Genomic DNA, 17,060 nt, shown 5'->3' with positions numbered 1-17,060 from the left:
AGAGAAAGCACTGTCTCCTATATAGGTACCAGCTCTAGTTGAAGTTACAATGGATATTATACAGTCGTAGTCAGGCCTAATCAAGGGACTGTCGCACCCGCGCCTTCTATGGACATGGACCTGCCTGAACGGGACGTGCGGTCGGTCACAGTGATACCGTACCGTACTCGTTTCGCCGCCGGTCCTGGTATCCTCGGGTAACTCTAGGCCCGATTTCGCAGGCGGCGAGCTTAAATGTGAACGAGGGGCAGCTCCGGCTTGATTGGTGGCGTAGACTTTTGGCGGGGGAAATTGTATTCTTATCGACAAGTTGACTCACTCAATTCTTCTCGACTCTTCTCCTCTTTTAATCCTCCTTTTCTTCCTATCCTCTTCTCTTCTTCGCCTCGCTCCTCAATAATTCTCTCTCCTCCACCATATCCCTCACAATGGCCCAGCAGAACGGTACCACCGCCAATGACTTCACCGTCAAGGCCGGTCTCGCGCAGATGTTGAAGGGTGGCGTGATCATGGACGTCGTCAATGCGGAGCAGGTAGGACTCTCACAGATCTCACTTACTGTCAAGGACCATTTGCTAATATTCCTGCCCGTGTTGCAATAGGCTCGCATTGCTGAGGAGGCCGGTGCTGCCGCCGTCATGGCCCTCGAGCGTGTCCCCGCTGATATCCGTGTGGAGGGTGGCGTTGCCCGCATGTCCGACCCCAGCATGATTAAGGAGATCATGGAGGCCGTGACTATCCCCGTCATGGCCAAGGCTCGCATTGGCCACTTCGTTGAGTGCCAGGTACGTTCGCTACGTGCACCTCTCTACACAGGGTAGAGCAATCGCCAGTACGCGCGAGACCATTGAGAATTAACTATTTGCCTCCTCCCAGATCCTCGAGGCTATTGGCGTCGACTATATCGATGAATCCGAAGTCCTGACCCCCGCCGACGATGTGTACCACGTTACCAAGTCCAACTTCAAGGCGCCCTTCGTCTGCGGCTGCCGTAACCTGGGTGAGGCCCTGCGCCGTATCTCTGAGGGCGCCGCTATGATCCGCACCAAGGGTGAAGCCGGCACCGGCGACGTCGTCGAGGCTGTCAAGCACATGCGTACCGTGAACGCCCAGATTGCCCGCGCCCGCGGCATTCTCCTAGCCAGCGCCGACCCCGAGCCTGAGCTCCGCGCCTTTGCTCGCGAGATTGAGGCTCCTTACGAGCTCGTCCGTGACTGCGCTGAGAAGGGCCGCCTGCCCGTTGTCAACTTCGCCGCCGGTGGTGTGGCGACCCCTGCCGATGCGGCGCTGATGATGCAGCTGGGCTGCGACGGCGTCTTCGTCGGCTCCGGAATTTTCAAGTCGGGCGATGCCAAGAAGCGCGCCCGCGCCATTGTCCAGGCCGTGACTCACTTCAAGGACCCCAAGGTCCTTGCCGAGGTCAGCGAAGGTCTGGGTGAGGCCATGGTCGGCATTAATGTGCAGAAGATGCCCGAGAGCGACAAGCTGGCTGGTCGTGGCTGGTAAATTGACTAACACTCATTGTCGTATTTCAGTTTTCTTCGTGCTTTGTCCCTTAACTTTTCTATGGTTTGGGTGGTCTCCCTGGATGGGACAGTTCAAAAATTTTCTTGTACATGAGTCACGTTGCCGATGCCCTTCTTGTTAGCATGACATATACAATTTTTTTTTAGAGACTTCTTGTTTCCATGAAGATGGGTTCGATTTACATTCGTAGCAATTTTGAACATGCATAGAAGCCCTCGCCACAGAGAGCCAATCTCGAGAATTAACTTTCTCATTCTCCCGCACTAACTTTCGCCTATAGATTACCCACCCCTCCTCCCTTTCCCCCTAGCTAGGGCCTTAGTACTGAGACTTATTACAAATTCTAAGCTCTGAACTACGAGTACGTGAGCATTTCACGTAACGCAATTCTCGAGTCTTTGTGTCTCCGGCATGCAGGGCTGATTTAAACAACTACCCCCGGCCCGTCGATCAGTTGCAGCCACCTGATAGGTCCTCCGCTCCGAACCACCGATGGCCGCGGCGCTCTGGGGAAAAAGCAGGAGTCCGAGAACTCTTTCCCACCCTCAACCCACTGGCAAATCGGTCAATTCGCCGTTGGCAAGTTATGCCAAGCGGACCGGCCGGCGATTGGCCTGCTGCCTGCGCGATCCTGTCACCGAATCTACCGAATCTACCCGTTCGCGGATCCTCTTGCGTCGCCAGCGGGTCGTACGGGTATGTACCGATACGGTAACTTATCTTACGAGAGCAGGCGAACACATTAGAGGATAGGGCGTGTAAGGCGTAGTCGTAGCGATCGGGATTGGAAGGGGAGGTGGATGGCAATTATTGAGGGGTTGGAAGCAAGAAGGAGGAAGTTGTTTATAGGCTCAGTGGAAGTGTCTGAATCGATATCTAGTGCATAGGTATTTGTTGGCTCCGTCCCGAACTACTTCTGTTTGGGGAAGATCATCTTTAGTAAAACCATAATCGAATCACACTCTATAACAAATTCTTCTATACATGACAAATTTACTGCCTTGATTCTCCCCACGAGACCCATCGTCGCACACATTCATCTACCCGCCGCAAGGCTTCTTTTTCCGCCTCAACTTCAAACCATTCTCGATGCTCCTTACCGCACTCACTACACCTTCCAAGGTCACGGATTCTCAAATCCCCCAGCTCCAGGTGAATCAAACGTTCCACACGGTGGACATGTGGGACTTTCCTTCCCGGGACCAATGAAGATAAAGGCGCACGGTTACCAGCATCACGTACAGGTAGCGGAGCTCGCGCAGGTGAGGATGAGGTGGATGAAGACGGCGTATAGGGGTAATAGCGAATCAGAGTCAAATCATGCGAGCATTGGCGGGTCCATTCTGCAAGTCGCCGGTGCACGTTGCTTGTGCGTCCAATCTTTAACCGGATGGTGCCTGGGGTACTTGACGTGGGGTTTGAGGTAAGTGCATTAAGCTGGTGTGCTGCGCGAAGGGCATCGCTCACACTGCGCGGTTGAGGTGGTGGACGGAGCATGTCACTGCTTGATGGCATGGAAGGCAGAATCGAGACAGCGATATCCCTTGGAAGCGGCGATTCTGTGCCATCACCCATGGCAGTTGTCTGGGGAGTTACCCAAAACATATAGATGTAGCCTTCTTCATCGGCCTCTGAGATCGGTTTGGCCAGTTCGGTAAGGAGAATTGATGTCGTCTGTGGTGACAATGTGCTAGGGATCCACGAGAGGAGGGATGAAGTCTGTGAGGAGGAAGAGTGTTTTCCATTGCTTATGGGTGGCCGTGAAGGCGTATGTGTCACCGATGAGACTCGTTGCGCCGATGAAGAGGGCTTTGCATGAGGGTATGCAGCCGACACTGGTCGTAGAGGACGATATGCATTTGGGGGCAAAGATGTCGATCCTTGCGACGGTTGCGCATGAACTGGCCGTGGAACTGACGCAGATGGGCTGCCATCCTCGTTGTTGTCCTCGTCCACGATTTCGAAACAGCAGAATGTCTTTTTTGGCCGTCGGCGCTGCTTCTCACTGGGCCTATTTTGACTTGTTCGGTGCCGCTGAGCTTTTCTTGGCGGCCTTTGTTTCTCATCTTTAATTTCGAGGACACCTAGTCGGTCCATAAGGGTATCGATGCTAGTCCTTGGTTTTACCGGAGTGATGATCGCCTGATTCGCCTGATTCCCCATACTGGATGAGGCTGCTTGGTCTTTGTGCTGCCAGCAGTACAAAGATGCCATATCGGGTTGCACATTATGGGCACTTTTCTTTCGTGGGGTGGTTGCCGGTGACGGTGTCTGAGAAGAAGCTAAAGCACGGCGGCAAGGCCGGCCTTGGGCGGTGATGCCTCTACATGTAGTTGCCGGGTTTCGTGAATCCGAGCGAGGAAGGACAGACTCTGGAGTGTTGGGAATGTCAGGCATATGCGCTTTAATTGAGAGAAAAACAAGATCCACGGTAGTACCGGGGTGTGAATCTAATAAAAGAGAGAAATTTCAGGCATCAAAGTGGCCCTGGCTTTGAAGCCGCCATGCGGTGAAGCCCCAAGAATGGCCCCGACTGCCCCAAGGGCTTGCAAGACTCCACTAGGTCTCCTCTTCGCGCCGAAGGGATGTTATTTTTACTTGGGCTGTTTTTGTACAGGCGCTGTGGCGGTGCGAGAACCTAGCGCTCTTATTGGTCTACAGTGGGTCCAAAGTGGATATGGAGTTGGCTGAGAGGCACTACTTTGCCTAGACTTCTTCATATTGGGCCAGGGCGCTCCAAGGCTTCTACAAGTGACGATAACTATACGCTAATAGTGACCCAACTGTTCAAGCTATATACTTTCTCTTTGAATAGTGTTAATCATTTAATATCATTTCCTTCTATAATATCCTATAATAGAGTAGCATTTTCTCTTCCTGCAACGACATCGGAATATCAGTCTAAGGAGTTGAACACTCTTGTTTTGCCTTAAAACAAGAGCTCGAAATATTTGAAAACGTGGGAAACAATCCCTATATGCTAATTTTGGCATTAAGAGAACGCTCTTCTCTAGAAAACTTTGTGGGAATAGAATAATCACTTCGGAAATCATGGAAATCTTACGATGAGCAACAATCTACGAGTCTGCTCCGAATGGAGTTCGAAGTTCATTCTACAGGTTGTGCGTCTCTCTGGAACCACCAAGGGTTCGAAGATCTGGAAAAAGCGGAGATCTCGGCAGATACCGAAGAAGAGCAAATTGCTGGTCGAAAAAAAAAGGTTTATTCCTGAGGGCAAGGGGAAGGCGCCCCAACGCGGTCCGCAGACCGATGATGCTGACAACCATGACTGCGACCAGGGTCTTCGGGGAGGCAATTGGACCAATACTTTTCATTCGAGAAAGCATCCTGCTTTCTCACTGGCGTTTGCCTCATTTCGTATCGCTCATGTTGTCAACGCAGCGCGGTTCGGGCCCCATCTGTGGCGGTGGAAATCTCAATCTATATTCTAACGGCATTTTTTTATGATTATTACTAGGAGGGACCTTACAGTTCAGGTGCTTAGCGGTGGAAGACTACTGATTTAGAAGACTATTGATTTAGCCCACCTCCCCACTTTGCAGTTTTCCCGCCAATCATCACTTTATGACTGAATTTGACAATCCCTATCTGCAGTGCCGTTTTCGAGTATTTTCGTGTCCGATCCAGCTTTGTGAATTGTTCTTTTATAGTGTCAAATGATGAATGGTGATCTATCATTAAAAACAAAACTGCGAGCAAGATTACTGTAGGCTGAATAACTCCCAGGCACGGCTAGGATACGAATAAATCCAAAGAGAGAAGTCTCGGAGCCTTGAGAAGTGCTAAATATGCCCCTCATGTCATTATGCAACGGGGTATTTCTGACAAGTCTCCACCTGCTGGCTGCCATCCTCTGATCTTATACTTGACATGAAAATGGATATCTAGGTTGAGTCGAAATGAAAAGCGTCTGTCTGATCCTAAAAAAACTCCGATTCTCATGAATACGTTTGCGGGGGGCCGTTCTCACTGAGCATAATCGAAGCTCATGCCCCGACATTTCAACCAGAATGATCGCACGAGCTCCATCGACTGTGGTCTTGCGCCACGCGCTACAATCAGGGATTCCAAGAAACGAGATTTATCTTGTGGTGAGAGGACGGGGACTTGATTTCCATTGGCATCGGTGGTCTGTGCATTCAAGCGGCCAAGAGCAGCAGTGAGACTCGGTCGAGCCAAGGCCATTTTCTTGAAGACCATGCGCCGGATCACATCGTTGAGCGACACCAGATCTGACCGAGCGCAGTGACCTGCAATCTGTCGGATAAGTGTCTCGCTCAGTTGGGGAATGAATTGTTCGAGGACCTGATCGAAGGCAGCAGTCTCAGCGGCGGAGCTGCCGCGGAGATCCATCATGGCAACCCAGAACGCAGAAGCAGAACGCAGGGTAAGAGGTTCTGGCCGAGTCAATGCATGAAGAGTAAAGCTTAGCAATACACCGAAGGCCGGCGGGGGTGGGAGAGTGGTCTCTGCCAAAGATGGAAGAGGATCTGTTAGCGAGAACAGAATGTAATAATATTTCGGCAAGAGGCGGGTGAGAAAATCAATTCCAGCATTGGCGGTCTCGGGGTCATAGGTGTTGGAATCATTGAGCATGGATGAAAATAGCTGGGCGACATGCACAATCAATGCCACGGCCTCGTCCCGAATTTTCATGGAGTGAGATGCATGCGATGCCAAAAATGATGATGCAGTAGCCATAATAACGTCTGTGCCGGAAATACCCAGAGGGAAGCTTTTGATGAAATCTACAGTCATTGACGGAGGAAAGACAAAAAGCCCCGACGATTCGGTGTAGCCCGCCTTAAGAATGTCGCAGGCTGAGTCGATGAGGCCACTATCCACTGGAAAGTCGACTATCAGAAGACGCATGGCTTCCATTATGAGCTGCTGTACTTGAGAGCCTGGTCCGGCATTCCAGAATGATGGGGGGTAGGGGTTTTGCTCGTGTGCTGTTTCGGGATTGATTGGCTCGTCCGCTTCTGCCCGAAGGCCTTTTCCAATGCTGGCAATACAACTCAGCACGAGGTGACCATGAACACGAGCATCTTCATACGCCGAGCTAGCCGCCTCCTCCCTAGCTTTCTTCGCTTCCTGAACGAAGAACCCCAGGATTTTCTCTAGAGTCTGCACTTTTTCGTCATCTGCGGGCAGTCTCTGGATAATCGTTGCGATTCCCTCTAGCACCTTGGGCATAGTGGATGCTGTTGCTGTTTGCTTTGTGCGGAATTGGTCGAGCTGTTCAAGGAAAACAGGTAGCTCTGAGGTCAACACTCTGGCGCAGGACTTTGAGAGGGTCAGAATAGACCTAGAGGCCGCCAGGGCACATGGCTCAAAGCTGAGGGATTCAAACAAAATGTTCAATACACCAGGAAGCAAGGCGCTTTTACGTTCGAAATATGACTCGTATTTCCCAAAAGTGTCCACCAATGTCTGGCGCGCCTTGAGCGGCATTCCCACCTCTCCGCCTGCACAGATTTGGGAAAACGCCCCGCTGCCAAAGATAGTGTCCAAGCACTGATCAGCATGACCATTGTCATCGACGGCCTCTGACAACTGGGCGATGCAGAACATTGCCGCTTCGAAACCGCGCCAGTCGCGAGTCTTGAGGTGTGTGGTTGCACTCTCCTGGAACACCCTAACAAGTTCCACCCCTAGAATTGGATAAGCCGAGAGTAAGTAGTCACAAGCTTCGTAGCGAAAGGCATTAAATTCGCCTCGCTCTTCGTCACTCCAATCCGCAAGGTCATCTGCAGACGGGTACAGCAACTTGTTGAAAAGTCCAAGAACGACCTTTGCCAACTGTGCTTTGACAATTTCATATCGGGGATCATCTTGTGTCAACTCATCAGAGAGACACTCAGCAATCTCATTCCAAAATTCCAACACGCGAGGTGTAGCTGAATCATCAATGGCGGCATACCCCGGGGTTTTGAAGATATCGTGAACCATGGTGAGGATCTTCTCATTCTCAGGCTTAATGGGATGACTGAACATGTTCAGCTGAAGATGAGAGACGTAAGCAACCAATAGGTCAACAAATGTCAGGCTCTCAGCACCCTCTTCACCACTTGTGATAGCAAGGATATGGCCTGTCACAATTGAGTCGGATAGTATGTGTGAAAGAATCCATAGAGACTTGTCATCAAAGGCCGAACGTCGACTTTCAAATACTTGCGTCAGAATAGATGCAGCGGGTTCACTCAGGATAGGGACTCGAAGTGTATTCATAATGTCCTGACCACAAGAAACGGCCAGCTCATGAACATTTTCATCGCCCGTTTGAGGATGGTTTCCACAAACACCTAGCCAAGCCTAATATAGAATAAATATTTTTGTTCTACTCATACTGGTAGGCTATCTTACCTTCCAGGAACTCATGATCTCGCTGCCCAAGGTCTTTTGAAGATATTCGTTCATCGATGGATGGTTCGGATGTGAGATCTGGGGTAGGATATACTGCACCAGCAAAAAGGCATCCCTGATGTTTGTGCTCGATCGTTGGATTACTGGGCCAACTAAATCTTGTGGTTCTGCCTCCAGCCTCAATGTTTCTTCTGCCAATGCGACCGAGAAGAATACCAGGGCCATGGTTTTTTGAGTGTCGAGATTTGGCAGAACACCAGAAGAGAAGGGAATGGTCTGAGATTGCTGCTCGGATACAAATGAGCCATTGGCCAGGCTTGCCGCTACCTGCCATAATGCTCGCTTCCAATTAGAGGCGGGGTGTTTGAAAATAGTGACGAGGCTGGAAGCGAGCTTCCTCACCACCATTGCCTGCTCTGCTTCATTCACTATCGTGATGAGATGGTTGATAAGACGTTCCAAGATTTGGAGAATGGTGGCTTCATTTAATTCTCCTCTGAAATAATTTTAGCATTATTCAGAGATAACAGATCAAAGAAGCAACTATGTTGCTAGTGAACACCTACCCTGATACATTCACCTTCACCGTGAATGTGAGAGCTCCCATGAATCTGTGATGAGCAGAGGGTTCCCGCAGGAGTGAGTCAGCAACTTCCCATGCATTATCACCCTTCTGGAGCTCTTGCAAGCGCTTTTGGATCTCATGGATCATGACAGGATTTCTCTGGTTTGCGGGATCGTAAAGCTGGGTGACAAGCTAAGAGGGGCTATTAGAAGGTTTCGGGACCGGGAAATAGGATCATCTCTACCATATGAGCTTCCGAGGCTCTCTGGCCTGGTATAGCGCCCATCACCAGGTTTTGAGCGGCCATGATGTGTTTTGAATTTGGTCTCACCAGCGCTTAAGTGGGATGGAGGAGCGTTGGTCAAAAAAGGGAACAGTATAAATGTAGTCACGTGGTGATAGCAGTGTTTTTGCCGGCAGTATTTGAAATACCTTCCTGACTGCCCTGTTGTACTGTGAGGGAGAAAAGCGGTAAAAAGCTCGGTCAGACGCGGGGAGCTGGGGCGGTGGGCAAAAATCAAGGTCCAGAAGCTCAATCTGCGTTGAATGGATAGCACTAAGCACATGTTCAACTCTCCAAAGCTACTAGTTGGATTAATCTTGCACTAGGATCAATATGGGCCACCGTCGAACTAGTGGCTCGGTATTTCTTGATAGCCCTTTGCACATAATAAATCTTTTCAATCTCTCATTGCTTGATAATATACCGTCCGATAACCTAAAGTCCGCAGATATGCAAGTTTCGTTGTGGCGGATAAATGAGAGGGCCGTGGTTACGATATCAGTCTCTATGGGTGCCTTTTCCAGAAGATTAAATGTATAATGTTTATGGCTTAACTAACAATACATTGGTCACATATGGGTTGCTTGAGCTTGGGGGTAATATATAGAAAAAGAGTTGAAGGAATCAGCTGAGTGGTCACGGGAAATCATAGTTGCGCACCAAGATAGATTCAAATTGAAAACAAGAAAACAATCTGCTTTGGCTGAAAACCCCTCTCTCATTAAATATTCGCTTGAATCCCATCCCTCTCTGGCTCCATAGCAACGTCGCCTCCACAGTGCAAACATGACAACACGGCAGGGTGGGCCAGTGGATGCGACCTCCGGCTATCGTCGCCCTATGAGCAACCACGAAAGCCTCTCACACGACCGGAGTCACTGCAGCCACACTGAGCTGGTTATCACGCCGTTTATCTTCGGACTCACCTTACAATCCCCCCTTTCCAGTGTGGACAATCTAGTGCTGTGCGAGAGCCTTTCCTTTCCCTCCGGCGCGCAGTGACTCCGCAGACTCGTCCATGCCCTTTTCCCGCCCGATTCGTCTGAACTGGACATCTTTGCGATCGCTGAGACCATTCCAAACCCCACGGTTCTTTTCCACTTCGCGCCCATTCTTCAGCATCGAGATGGGAACCGTGAATACCTCCGAGCGCTTGGCGCAGCTGCGCCAGCTGATGAAAGAGCACAAGGTGGATGTGTATAGTATGTTGCCATAGAATACGTTTTGCTTTCCTCTTCTGATCCGAATACATCTGTTATTTGTGAATGAATTTTTGCTGATTCTCTCAAAGTTGTTCCCTCAGAAGATAGCCACCAGTCCGAATATATTGCGCCGTGCGATGGCCGCAGAGGTCAGCTCCCGCCTATCCTCCGATCACCCACATTTGACATTCGTCCCCTTCTTACGCAACTATAGAATTCATTTCGGGATTTTCTGGCTCCGCCGGTACTGCGATCATTTCCTTGAGCAAAGCTGCACTCTCTACCGATGGCCGCTACTTCAACCAAGCTGCTAAGCAGTTGGACAACAATTGGCAACTCCTCAAGCGCGGTATTGAGGGTATGCCCACTTGGCAGGAATGGTAGGCGGTACAAACTCGAGAAGACAGTCGATAAGTGCTGACCGAGGTTGATAGGACAACGGAAGAGGCCCATGGTGGCAAGGCTGTCGGCGTAGATCCATCCTTGATCACTGCTTGTAAGTGTCATCCATGACTTACATACATGAGTGTCCATATCTGACAGAGGACGGTTGGTAGCCGATGCTCGGAAACTCGCCGAGACCCTGAAGAAGAACGGTTCCACCCTGGTGGGTGTCCAGCAAAACCTGGTTGACCTGGTCTGGGGCAAGGATCGCCCATCGCGCCCCAGCGAGAAGGTGCGCGTGCATCCGGTAAAGTATGCGGGCAAGTCGTTCCAGGAGAAGGTGACCGAGCTGCGCAAAGAGCTGGAGACCAAGAAGAAGGCTGGATTCGTCATCTGTAAGATGCCATTGCCCTTCCTTTTACATTGCAACAAACTAATCACACATGGCAGCTATGCTTGATGAGATTGCTTGGCTGTTCAACTTGAGAGGAAGCGAGTGAGTTTTCCTTATCCCAACTCAACTTCTGTCTCAGTACGCCACTGACTCTGATAGTATCCCCTATAACCCCGTTTTCTTTTCATACGCTGTCATCACCCCCACCTCTGCAGAGCTTTACGTGGATGCCGACAAGCTCACCCCTGAGGTGACTGCTCACCTCGGAGAGGATGTGGTGGTTAAGCCCTATGACTCCATCTTCGCCGATGCCAAGGCTCTCAGCGCCTCCTTCGACCAATCCAATGGTGATGCGCCCACAAAGTTCCTTCTCTCTAACAAGGGCTCATGGGCCCTTAGTCTCAATCTTGGAGGCGAGAAACAGGTTGAAGAGAGCCGCAGCCCCATCGCCGATGCCAAGGCCGTCAAGAACGAGACTGAGTTGGAAGGCATGCGCGCTTGTCACATTCGTGACGGTGCTGCATTGACAGAGTACTTTGCTTGGCTCCAGAATGAGCTTATCAACAAGAAGACCGTCCTTGACGAAGTCGATGCTGCGGACAAGTTGGAACAGATTCGTTCCAAGCACGACCTCTTTGCCGGTCTTTCCTTTGATACCATTTCCTCCACTGGCCCCAACGGCGCTGTCATCCACTACAAACCTGAAAAGGGAAGCTGCTCGATCATTGATCCCACCGCCATCTATCTTTGCGACTCTGGATGCCAATACTTTGATGGAACTACCGATACTACTCGCACCTTTCACTTTGGCCAGCCGACCGAGTTCGAGAAACGGGCGTTCACTCTGGTTCTCAAGGGCTTTATTGCCATTGACACGGCTGTGTTCCCCAAAGGCACCAGCGGCTTTGCCATCGACGTTCTGGCCCGCCAATTCTTGTGGAAGGAAGGTCTTGATTTCCTCCACGGCACCGGCCATGGTGTCGGCTCCTACTTGGTATTTCTACAGTCATCATTTTTACCATCTTTTCCTCTGCTAACATAAGGGTCACCAGAATGTCCACGAGGGCCCCATGGGTATCGGTACCCGTGTGCAGTACACCGAGGTCCCTATCGCCGCCGGAAACGTGCTCTCCGATGGTTAGTCACTAAATGTTTCCGTTCAGATATTGAATTGACACTTACAAATTTCTTCAGAGCCTGGGTACTACGAGGATGGCAAGTTCGGCATTCGTATTGAGAGTAAGTCTCGCTATATTGATTCCAAGAATGAGAACCGACTAACACTTCCTAGACATCGTTATGTGCCGCGAAGTCAACACTCCCAATAAGTTTGGCGACAAGCAGTGGCTTGGCTTTGAGCACGTCACGATGACCCCCTTGGGTAGCAACCTGATTGAGCCGTCTCTACTGAGCGATGCAGAGCTCAAGTGGGTGAACGACTACCACGCCGAGGTCTGGGACAAGACGCACCACTACTTCAATGAAGATGAATTGACTCAGAAGTGGCTTGAACGCGAGACCCAACCCATTTCGAAATGAGATGGCGCGCAAATAGACTCTTGTTGACAGAGAGTGGGTTGATACGGGGCGCCATTGACCCTCAGGATCCCGAAGGAAGCAAATGTGTCAAATTCATATACGGTCTTATAAATAGAAACAAGATAATGCATATTTCTCACAGAATAAATCCAGATCGTAGGCTAATTCCAGTTCCGTATGGAGTAGATGGGTGTAGACCTCGTCCGCCGCACCAGCAACGGAATGCGGCTGGCGGGAAGCTCATGTGGAGTCCGACACCTGGAACTTCCCCATCCCGCTCCGATGCCTGTCCAGCCATTGTTCACCCCACAACGAACCTCAGTATTGCATGCGTGACCAAGAATGGTCTCTGTTTTCCTCGTCTCATCGTTGCGCACAAGACACACTACTTGAAGCGAGCATTCAACCACCGAATCTCAGATTGCGGCGCCCGCCCGCCCCTTGTCGTATCGCACGTACAACAATCCAGATCGGCTCACGGACCTGGCATCACTGGCCGGTAACAATTGGGAATGACCGGTAGAAACGGTTACGGCAATGGTTACGGATACTCCGAGCCCGGCCGGTATGACGCCGGTGACGGCGGTTACAACAACAGCGGCCTCGGAGTGAATGGGTACAACAGCCGCGGCGCTGGGAATACGGGAGGAGGGGGAGGAGGAACTGGAGCTGGAGGAGGCGCTGCTCGCCGTCCCGGTGGATATGGTGGTTTTTATCCAGAGTCTTCCCAGCAGCCCTCCCTTGCGCCACCAGGCCCGCCGTCTCCGGAACGACGACGAGATCGGGCAGACCGGGACCGACAGCAGGCACCTTCACAGTCGTCTTCAAGGTCACGGACACGCAATGGAGAATCTGACAGAAGATACCAGGCGGCAAGGGAAGACCGCTCAAGGGAGGCACCGCGGTACCAGGAGAGCCGAAATCATGACAAGTATATAACCGATGCTAGTCCTGCGTCACCGATCAATCCTGTAGAATTGCGATCTGTCGAAGGTTTGTTATCTTTGTTTCTGTCTGATGTCCGATCATTTGATTCTGACGAACTTTTTCATCTTATGCAGATGTTTTACAAGCCATTCAACGCGATTGGGATTTCATGACCGATGCGGAATGCATTCCTGTCCATGTTGCCCTGAGCCTGATGGACACGAGTACATTAGGAAAAGCGGACCGAGAACCGGATTTCTTGCACATGTATAACCAAATCCAGAGAACACTGAAGTCGATTGTGAATGAGCATCATCAGGGTTTCAACAGTTCAATAGGAACGTACCACAAAATCCAGTCCAATATTTCGAGCTCTCAAAGCCGGGTGCGCCACCTGAGACATTCTCTGGAGGAAGCCAAGTCGGGCTTACTGTCTACCAAGCCAGAGCTGAAGGGATTGGCAACCTCATCGCAGAACTACGATGACATTCTGCAACTTTTTGCACAGATCGAAGAGATCCAATCTCTTCCGGAGAAGCTCGAGTCTCGAATCTCTGACAAGCGTTTCCTTGCAGCTGTGGAAGTGTTGCACACTGGACTGCGTTTGCTCCGTCGCTCTGAGCTTGAGGAGATTGGCGCTCTGTCTGATATTCGCGCCTACTTCAATAACCAAGAGACTTCACTTACAGATATCTTGATTGAAGAGCTGCACGACCACTTGTACCTCAAGTCTCCTTATTGTTCAGACCGATGGAAAGCTCCCATTGGAGAAAGTGACATCAACTCAAGCAGTTGGACAGGCAACCGTACCTGGGAGCGTGCAGTATACACTTTCCTAGCGAAGTTCGATGCGTCTACACCAATGGTCGAAGATGCCTCTCGAAACCCCGAAGCAGACACCTTCTCCTATATACAGCTGTTGGTTGAGGCCTTGAATAAGATGGGCCGTCTTGATGCAGCCGTTGATCGGATCGAGCAGCGTCTCCCTGTGGAACTTTTCGCAGTTGTTGACAAGACTAATGCTGAGGTGGATGCTCGATATCCAACCCCGAACCCAACCTTTTCATCTCACGACAATCAGCTGAAATCTAACCTACCCACGGAAAACATCGAAGAGCGCGGGCATGTGTTATCTGAGTTTCTCTGGGCGCTCTATGCCAAGTTTGAGTCAATTGCAGAGGGCCACCGCGTACTTCACGATGTCATCGCAGGTATTGTGGCTCGTGAGAGTCTCAAGAAAACAGAAACATTGGCTGGTGGGTTTAAGGAGCTGTGGAAACTTCTGCAGAGTGAGATTCGGTCTCTATTGCATGACTACCTCGCTACCGACGGGGAGACGTCCTCCCGATCGCGAGGAGGCGAAGAGGCTGATGCACGACGCAAGATCTCCATGGGCAACCGGGACAAAAACAAGAAAATGTTCAAGTTATCGAACATTGATCAGAGTTCAGAGATGAAAGCCGAGCAGAATGAGCTCGACGATATTCTTCAGTCCTCCGTGCCTGGGCTGGTGTCTAAGACGCGACAGAAGGGCTCCAACAATGACGCCTCACCAACAAGGCAGGGCAACTCGGGAACTGGCCACAAACTTTTGCTGGAGCCAAGTGTATTCAACATGAGAATTCTTCTCCCTCCATCACTCTCCTTTATTCAACGCTTGAAGGACATCGTTCCGGTCGATTCGGATATTTCTATGAGCACATTGACTTCTTTTCTTGACGACTTCATGGTCAATGTCTTTCTTCCTCAGTTGGACGAGACAGTCACAGACCTGTGCACTCTCAGCTTTATTGCTGCCGATGCATTCACAGAAGACCCTCAATGGACCAAGGTCTCCCCACGACCGATCTTCAGGGTAAGTTTGTATAATCATCGAGGGAGTCAACAATGGCCTAATCAATTTGTAAAATAGGGAACGGTCAAGTTCATGTCCATTGTGCGGGAATTCAGCAAAATGCTTTCAAGTATTCCACATGATCAAGCATTTACGCAACTACTGATTGACCAGATTGTTACATACTATGATAAGTGTTGTGGCTGGTATAAAGGTAAGCCAATAGTGTTGGAAGTTCCAGTTTTTCACTGCTCCATGTGCTGACGTTTGAAATAGCTATGGTGACGAAGGTCTCGGCACGGATTCAAGGAGGTGAGGTACGGCTAAAGGCTGCTGCTTCATTTGTCGACTCTGGTGATGTCCGCGATGTGGTTGAGGAGCTGTGGAAGGGAGCGGGTGAGAAGAAGCAGACATTGATTGATACCGTAAGTCTTACGATGGCTATATGCTCAGTTTTTGTTTCCCTTGGGAGGAACTAATTAGGTACAGGAAATCGATCTTCTTCTTAAGCGAACAGACCAGGTTCCTCTGGAACCATATGACATTATATCGGACCCGAAAACTGTCGTTGCGCTTTCACTTCTGTACAACAGCATGGTGAGAAGCCCTTATTTGGATCACCGCAACGTCATGACCTTGTTCGCTAAATTTAGGAATCTAGCAATGGCTTGAAAGCCATCTTTCTAGGATTCGAATGATTGTCGACTCGTCATCAGAGCCAGATATGACTTTAGCAACTAAGGGGCGACCGTCTCGTAGGTGGACTCTATTTGGCGCCATGAAACCCAAACGCGATAGCATCAATAGTCCTGTCCATCTGCCGCTCAATCAGGAGACGGCGGCTGCCTTCGATCAGACCCTCCAGTCACTACATGGACTCGGCTCCAACGCGCTTTTTACGCTTCATGTTGACATTCGCTGTGGCATTATCCACATGTTGACAAGGACTATGTCGGGCCCCAACCCGCCGAACGTCCGCAATTCTGAGCCGACGACCCCAACTCCGAGTACGAGCGAGAACTGGTGGCATATAATTATGAACCAGCCCACTGCTGCGTCCCCGACGATTCTGCAGCTCAACGGTGACCTGATTGCATTTGATACCAATATTTCCACATACCTTGGCTCTGCCGAGCACTGGTTCATCGCCTCTGGACTGGCACGATTCATTGACCGTGTGTTCGTGGCGTGCACCCGCTACATTGGTGCTATGAACGAGAATGGCGCTCTCCGGCTCCAGCTCGATGTGCTTGTTCTTCAACAGAATCTGAAGAATATCATTATTGACACCACCGTCGAGTCTACATCCGACGCTAGTAATGCGCCTTCGTCGGAGGTGGTAGCCCTCCCACGCAGCGCAAAATTTTTAGATTGGTTCCTAGAGGGCGCCGAGAAATCTCTGGACTATGCGAAGGAGGAGAAAGAGGCGTTTGCTTCTCAGGGTGCAAAGGCCCTTGCTGCGGGCAATGGCGAACCCTTCACGTACGATGAACTCCGGGTCCTGGTGGATCTTTGCTTCTCGGAGATCTTGCGTGGACCTCGGGGTGCAGAGAGTCGGGAGGACTTTATGGCTGCGAAGAAGGCCAGTGCTGATGCGCTGCTGCGTCTGAATGAAGTGATGTGGGATGCACGATAGGACTTTGATTATCTACCTGTATAGGAAAGACCAACGATGATTCGGTGCCTTTGAGTTTCCCCCTTTGTATCTGCTTGTCATAATCGGTTCTTTTTTTTTTTAGAAAGGGAACCTTGCTACGTCGTGACCCTGTCTCTCAATCCCTACTTCCCAATTCCATGAGTTTGGCCCCAAAGTGCCCTACCAACCCACGCGTTATTTCCACCGTCACTCGCTCTAAATTAAGCCGCATCTCCACCGTCCGCCACCGGCGAATCCACAGCCACTCGAAAGCCCCCGCTATATGACCAGCGGGCTGGGCTAAGCCCGGTCGGGGCACCGTCACACCGTTTGCGGGCGCTTCCGAGCCACCGAGTGGCCGAGTGAACTCCACGCGTGTTTC

General features: G+C 50.7%; 5 protein-coding genes across 5 annotated transcripts; 3 read left to right on the top strand and 2 right to left on the bottom strand.

The window, feature by feature from the left end:
* Positions 1-428: 428 nt before the first annotated feature.
* Positions 429-1,506, top strand: N7462_003808 (pyridoxal 5'-phosphate synthase subunit PdxS; the record flags this gene model as incomplete). Its single annotated transcript, XM_057075534.1, has 3 exons — positions 429-533; positions 603-785; positions 877-1,506. The coding sequence occupies 3 exons, from the start codon at positions 429-431 to the stop codon at positions 1,504-1,506; spliced, it is 918 nt and encodes a 305-aa protein (XP_056935039.1).
* Positions 1,507-2,520: 1,014 nt separating this feature from the next.
* N7462_003807 (uncharacterized protein) lies at positions 2,521-3,924 on the bottom strand (the record flags this gene model as incomplete). Its single annotated transcript, XM_057075533.1, has 1 exon — positions 2,521-3,924. The coding sequence occupies one exon, from the start codon at positions 3,922-3,924 to the stop codon at positions 2,521-2,523; it is 1,404 nt and encodes a 467-aa protein (XP_056935038.1).
* A 1,590-nt stretch (positions 3,925-5,514) lies between these two features.
* Positions 5,515-8,786, bottom strand: N7462_003806 (putative importin 13; the record flags this gene model as incomplete). Its single annotated transcript, XM_057075532.1, has 4 exons — positions 5,515-7,863; positions 7,915-8,410; positions 8,481-8,671; positions 8,724-8,786. The coding sequence occupies 4 exons, from the start codon at positions 8,784-8,786 to the stop codon at positions 5,515-5,517; spliced, it is 3,099 nt and encodes a 1,032-aa protein (XP_056935037.1).
* A 994-nt stretch (positions 8,787-9,780) lies between these two features.
* ampp (aminopeptidase P) lies at positions 9,781-12,281 on the top strand (the record flags this gene model as incomplete). Its single annotated transcript, XM_057075531.1, has 10 exons — positions 9,781-9,964; positions 10,054-10,113; positions 10,179-10,344; positions 10,399-10,460; positions 10,522-10,743; positions 10,799-10,844; positions 10,902-11,736; positions 11,795-11,879; positions 11,937-11,981; positions 12,034-12,281. The coding sequence occupies 10 exons, from the start codon at positions 9,781-9,783 to the stop codon at positions 12,279-12,281; spliced, it is 1,953 nt and encodes a 650-aa protein (XP_056935036.1).
* A 512-nt stretch (positions 12,282-12,793) lies between these two features.
* Positions 12,794-16,678, top strand: N7462_003804 (exocyst subunit SEC8; the record flags this gene model as incomplete). The annotated part of the gene is made up of 6 exons (XM_057075530.1): positions 12,794-13,274; positions 13,343-15,063; positions 15,121-15,256; positions 15,319-15,467; positions 15,532-15,639; positions 15,704-16,678. The coding sequence occupies 6 exons, from the start codon at positions 12,794-12,796 to the stop codon at positions 16,676-16,678; spliced, it is 3,570 nt and encodes a 1,189-aa protein (XP_056935035.1).
* Between the last annotated feature and the right edge of the window lie 382 nt (positions 16,679-17,060).

The sequence above is a fragment of the Penicillium macrosclerotiorum genome (genome assembly GCF_028827735.1).
Source record: "Penicillium macrosclerotiorum strain IBT 26536 chromosome Unknown utg000003l_segment0_segment0, whole genome shotgun sequence".
In the NCBI taxonomy this organism is placed as follows: Eukaryota; Fungi; Ascomycota; class Eurotiomycetes; order Eurotiales; family Aspergillaceae; genus Penicillium; species Penicillium macrosclerotiorum.
The sequence above is the reverse complement of the archived record's forward strand: the minus strand, read 5'-3'. Positions and strand labels throughout refer to the sequence as shown.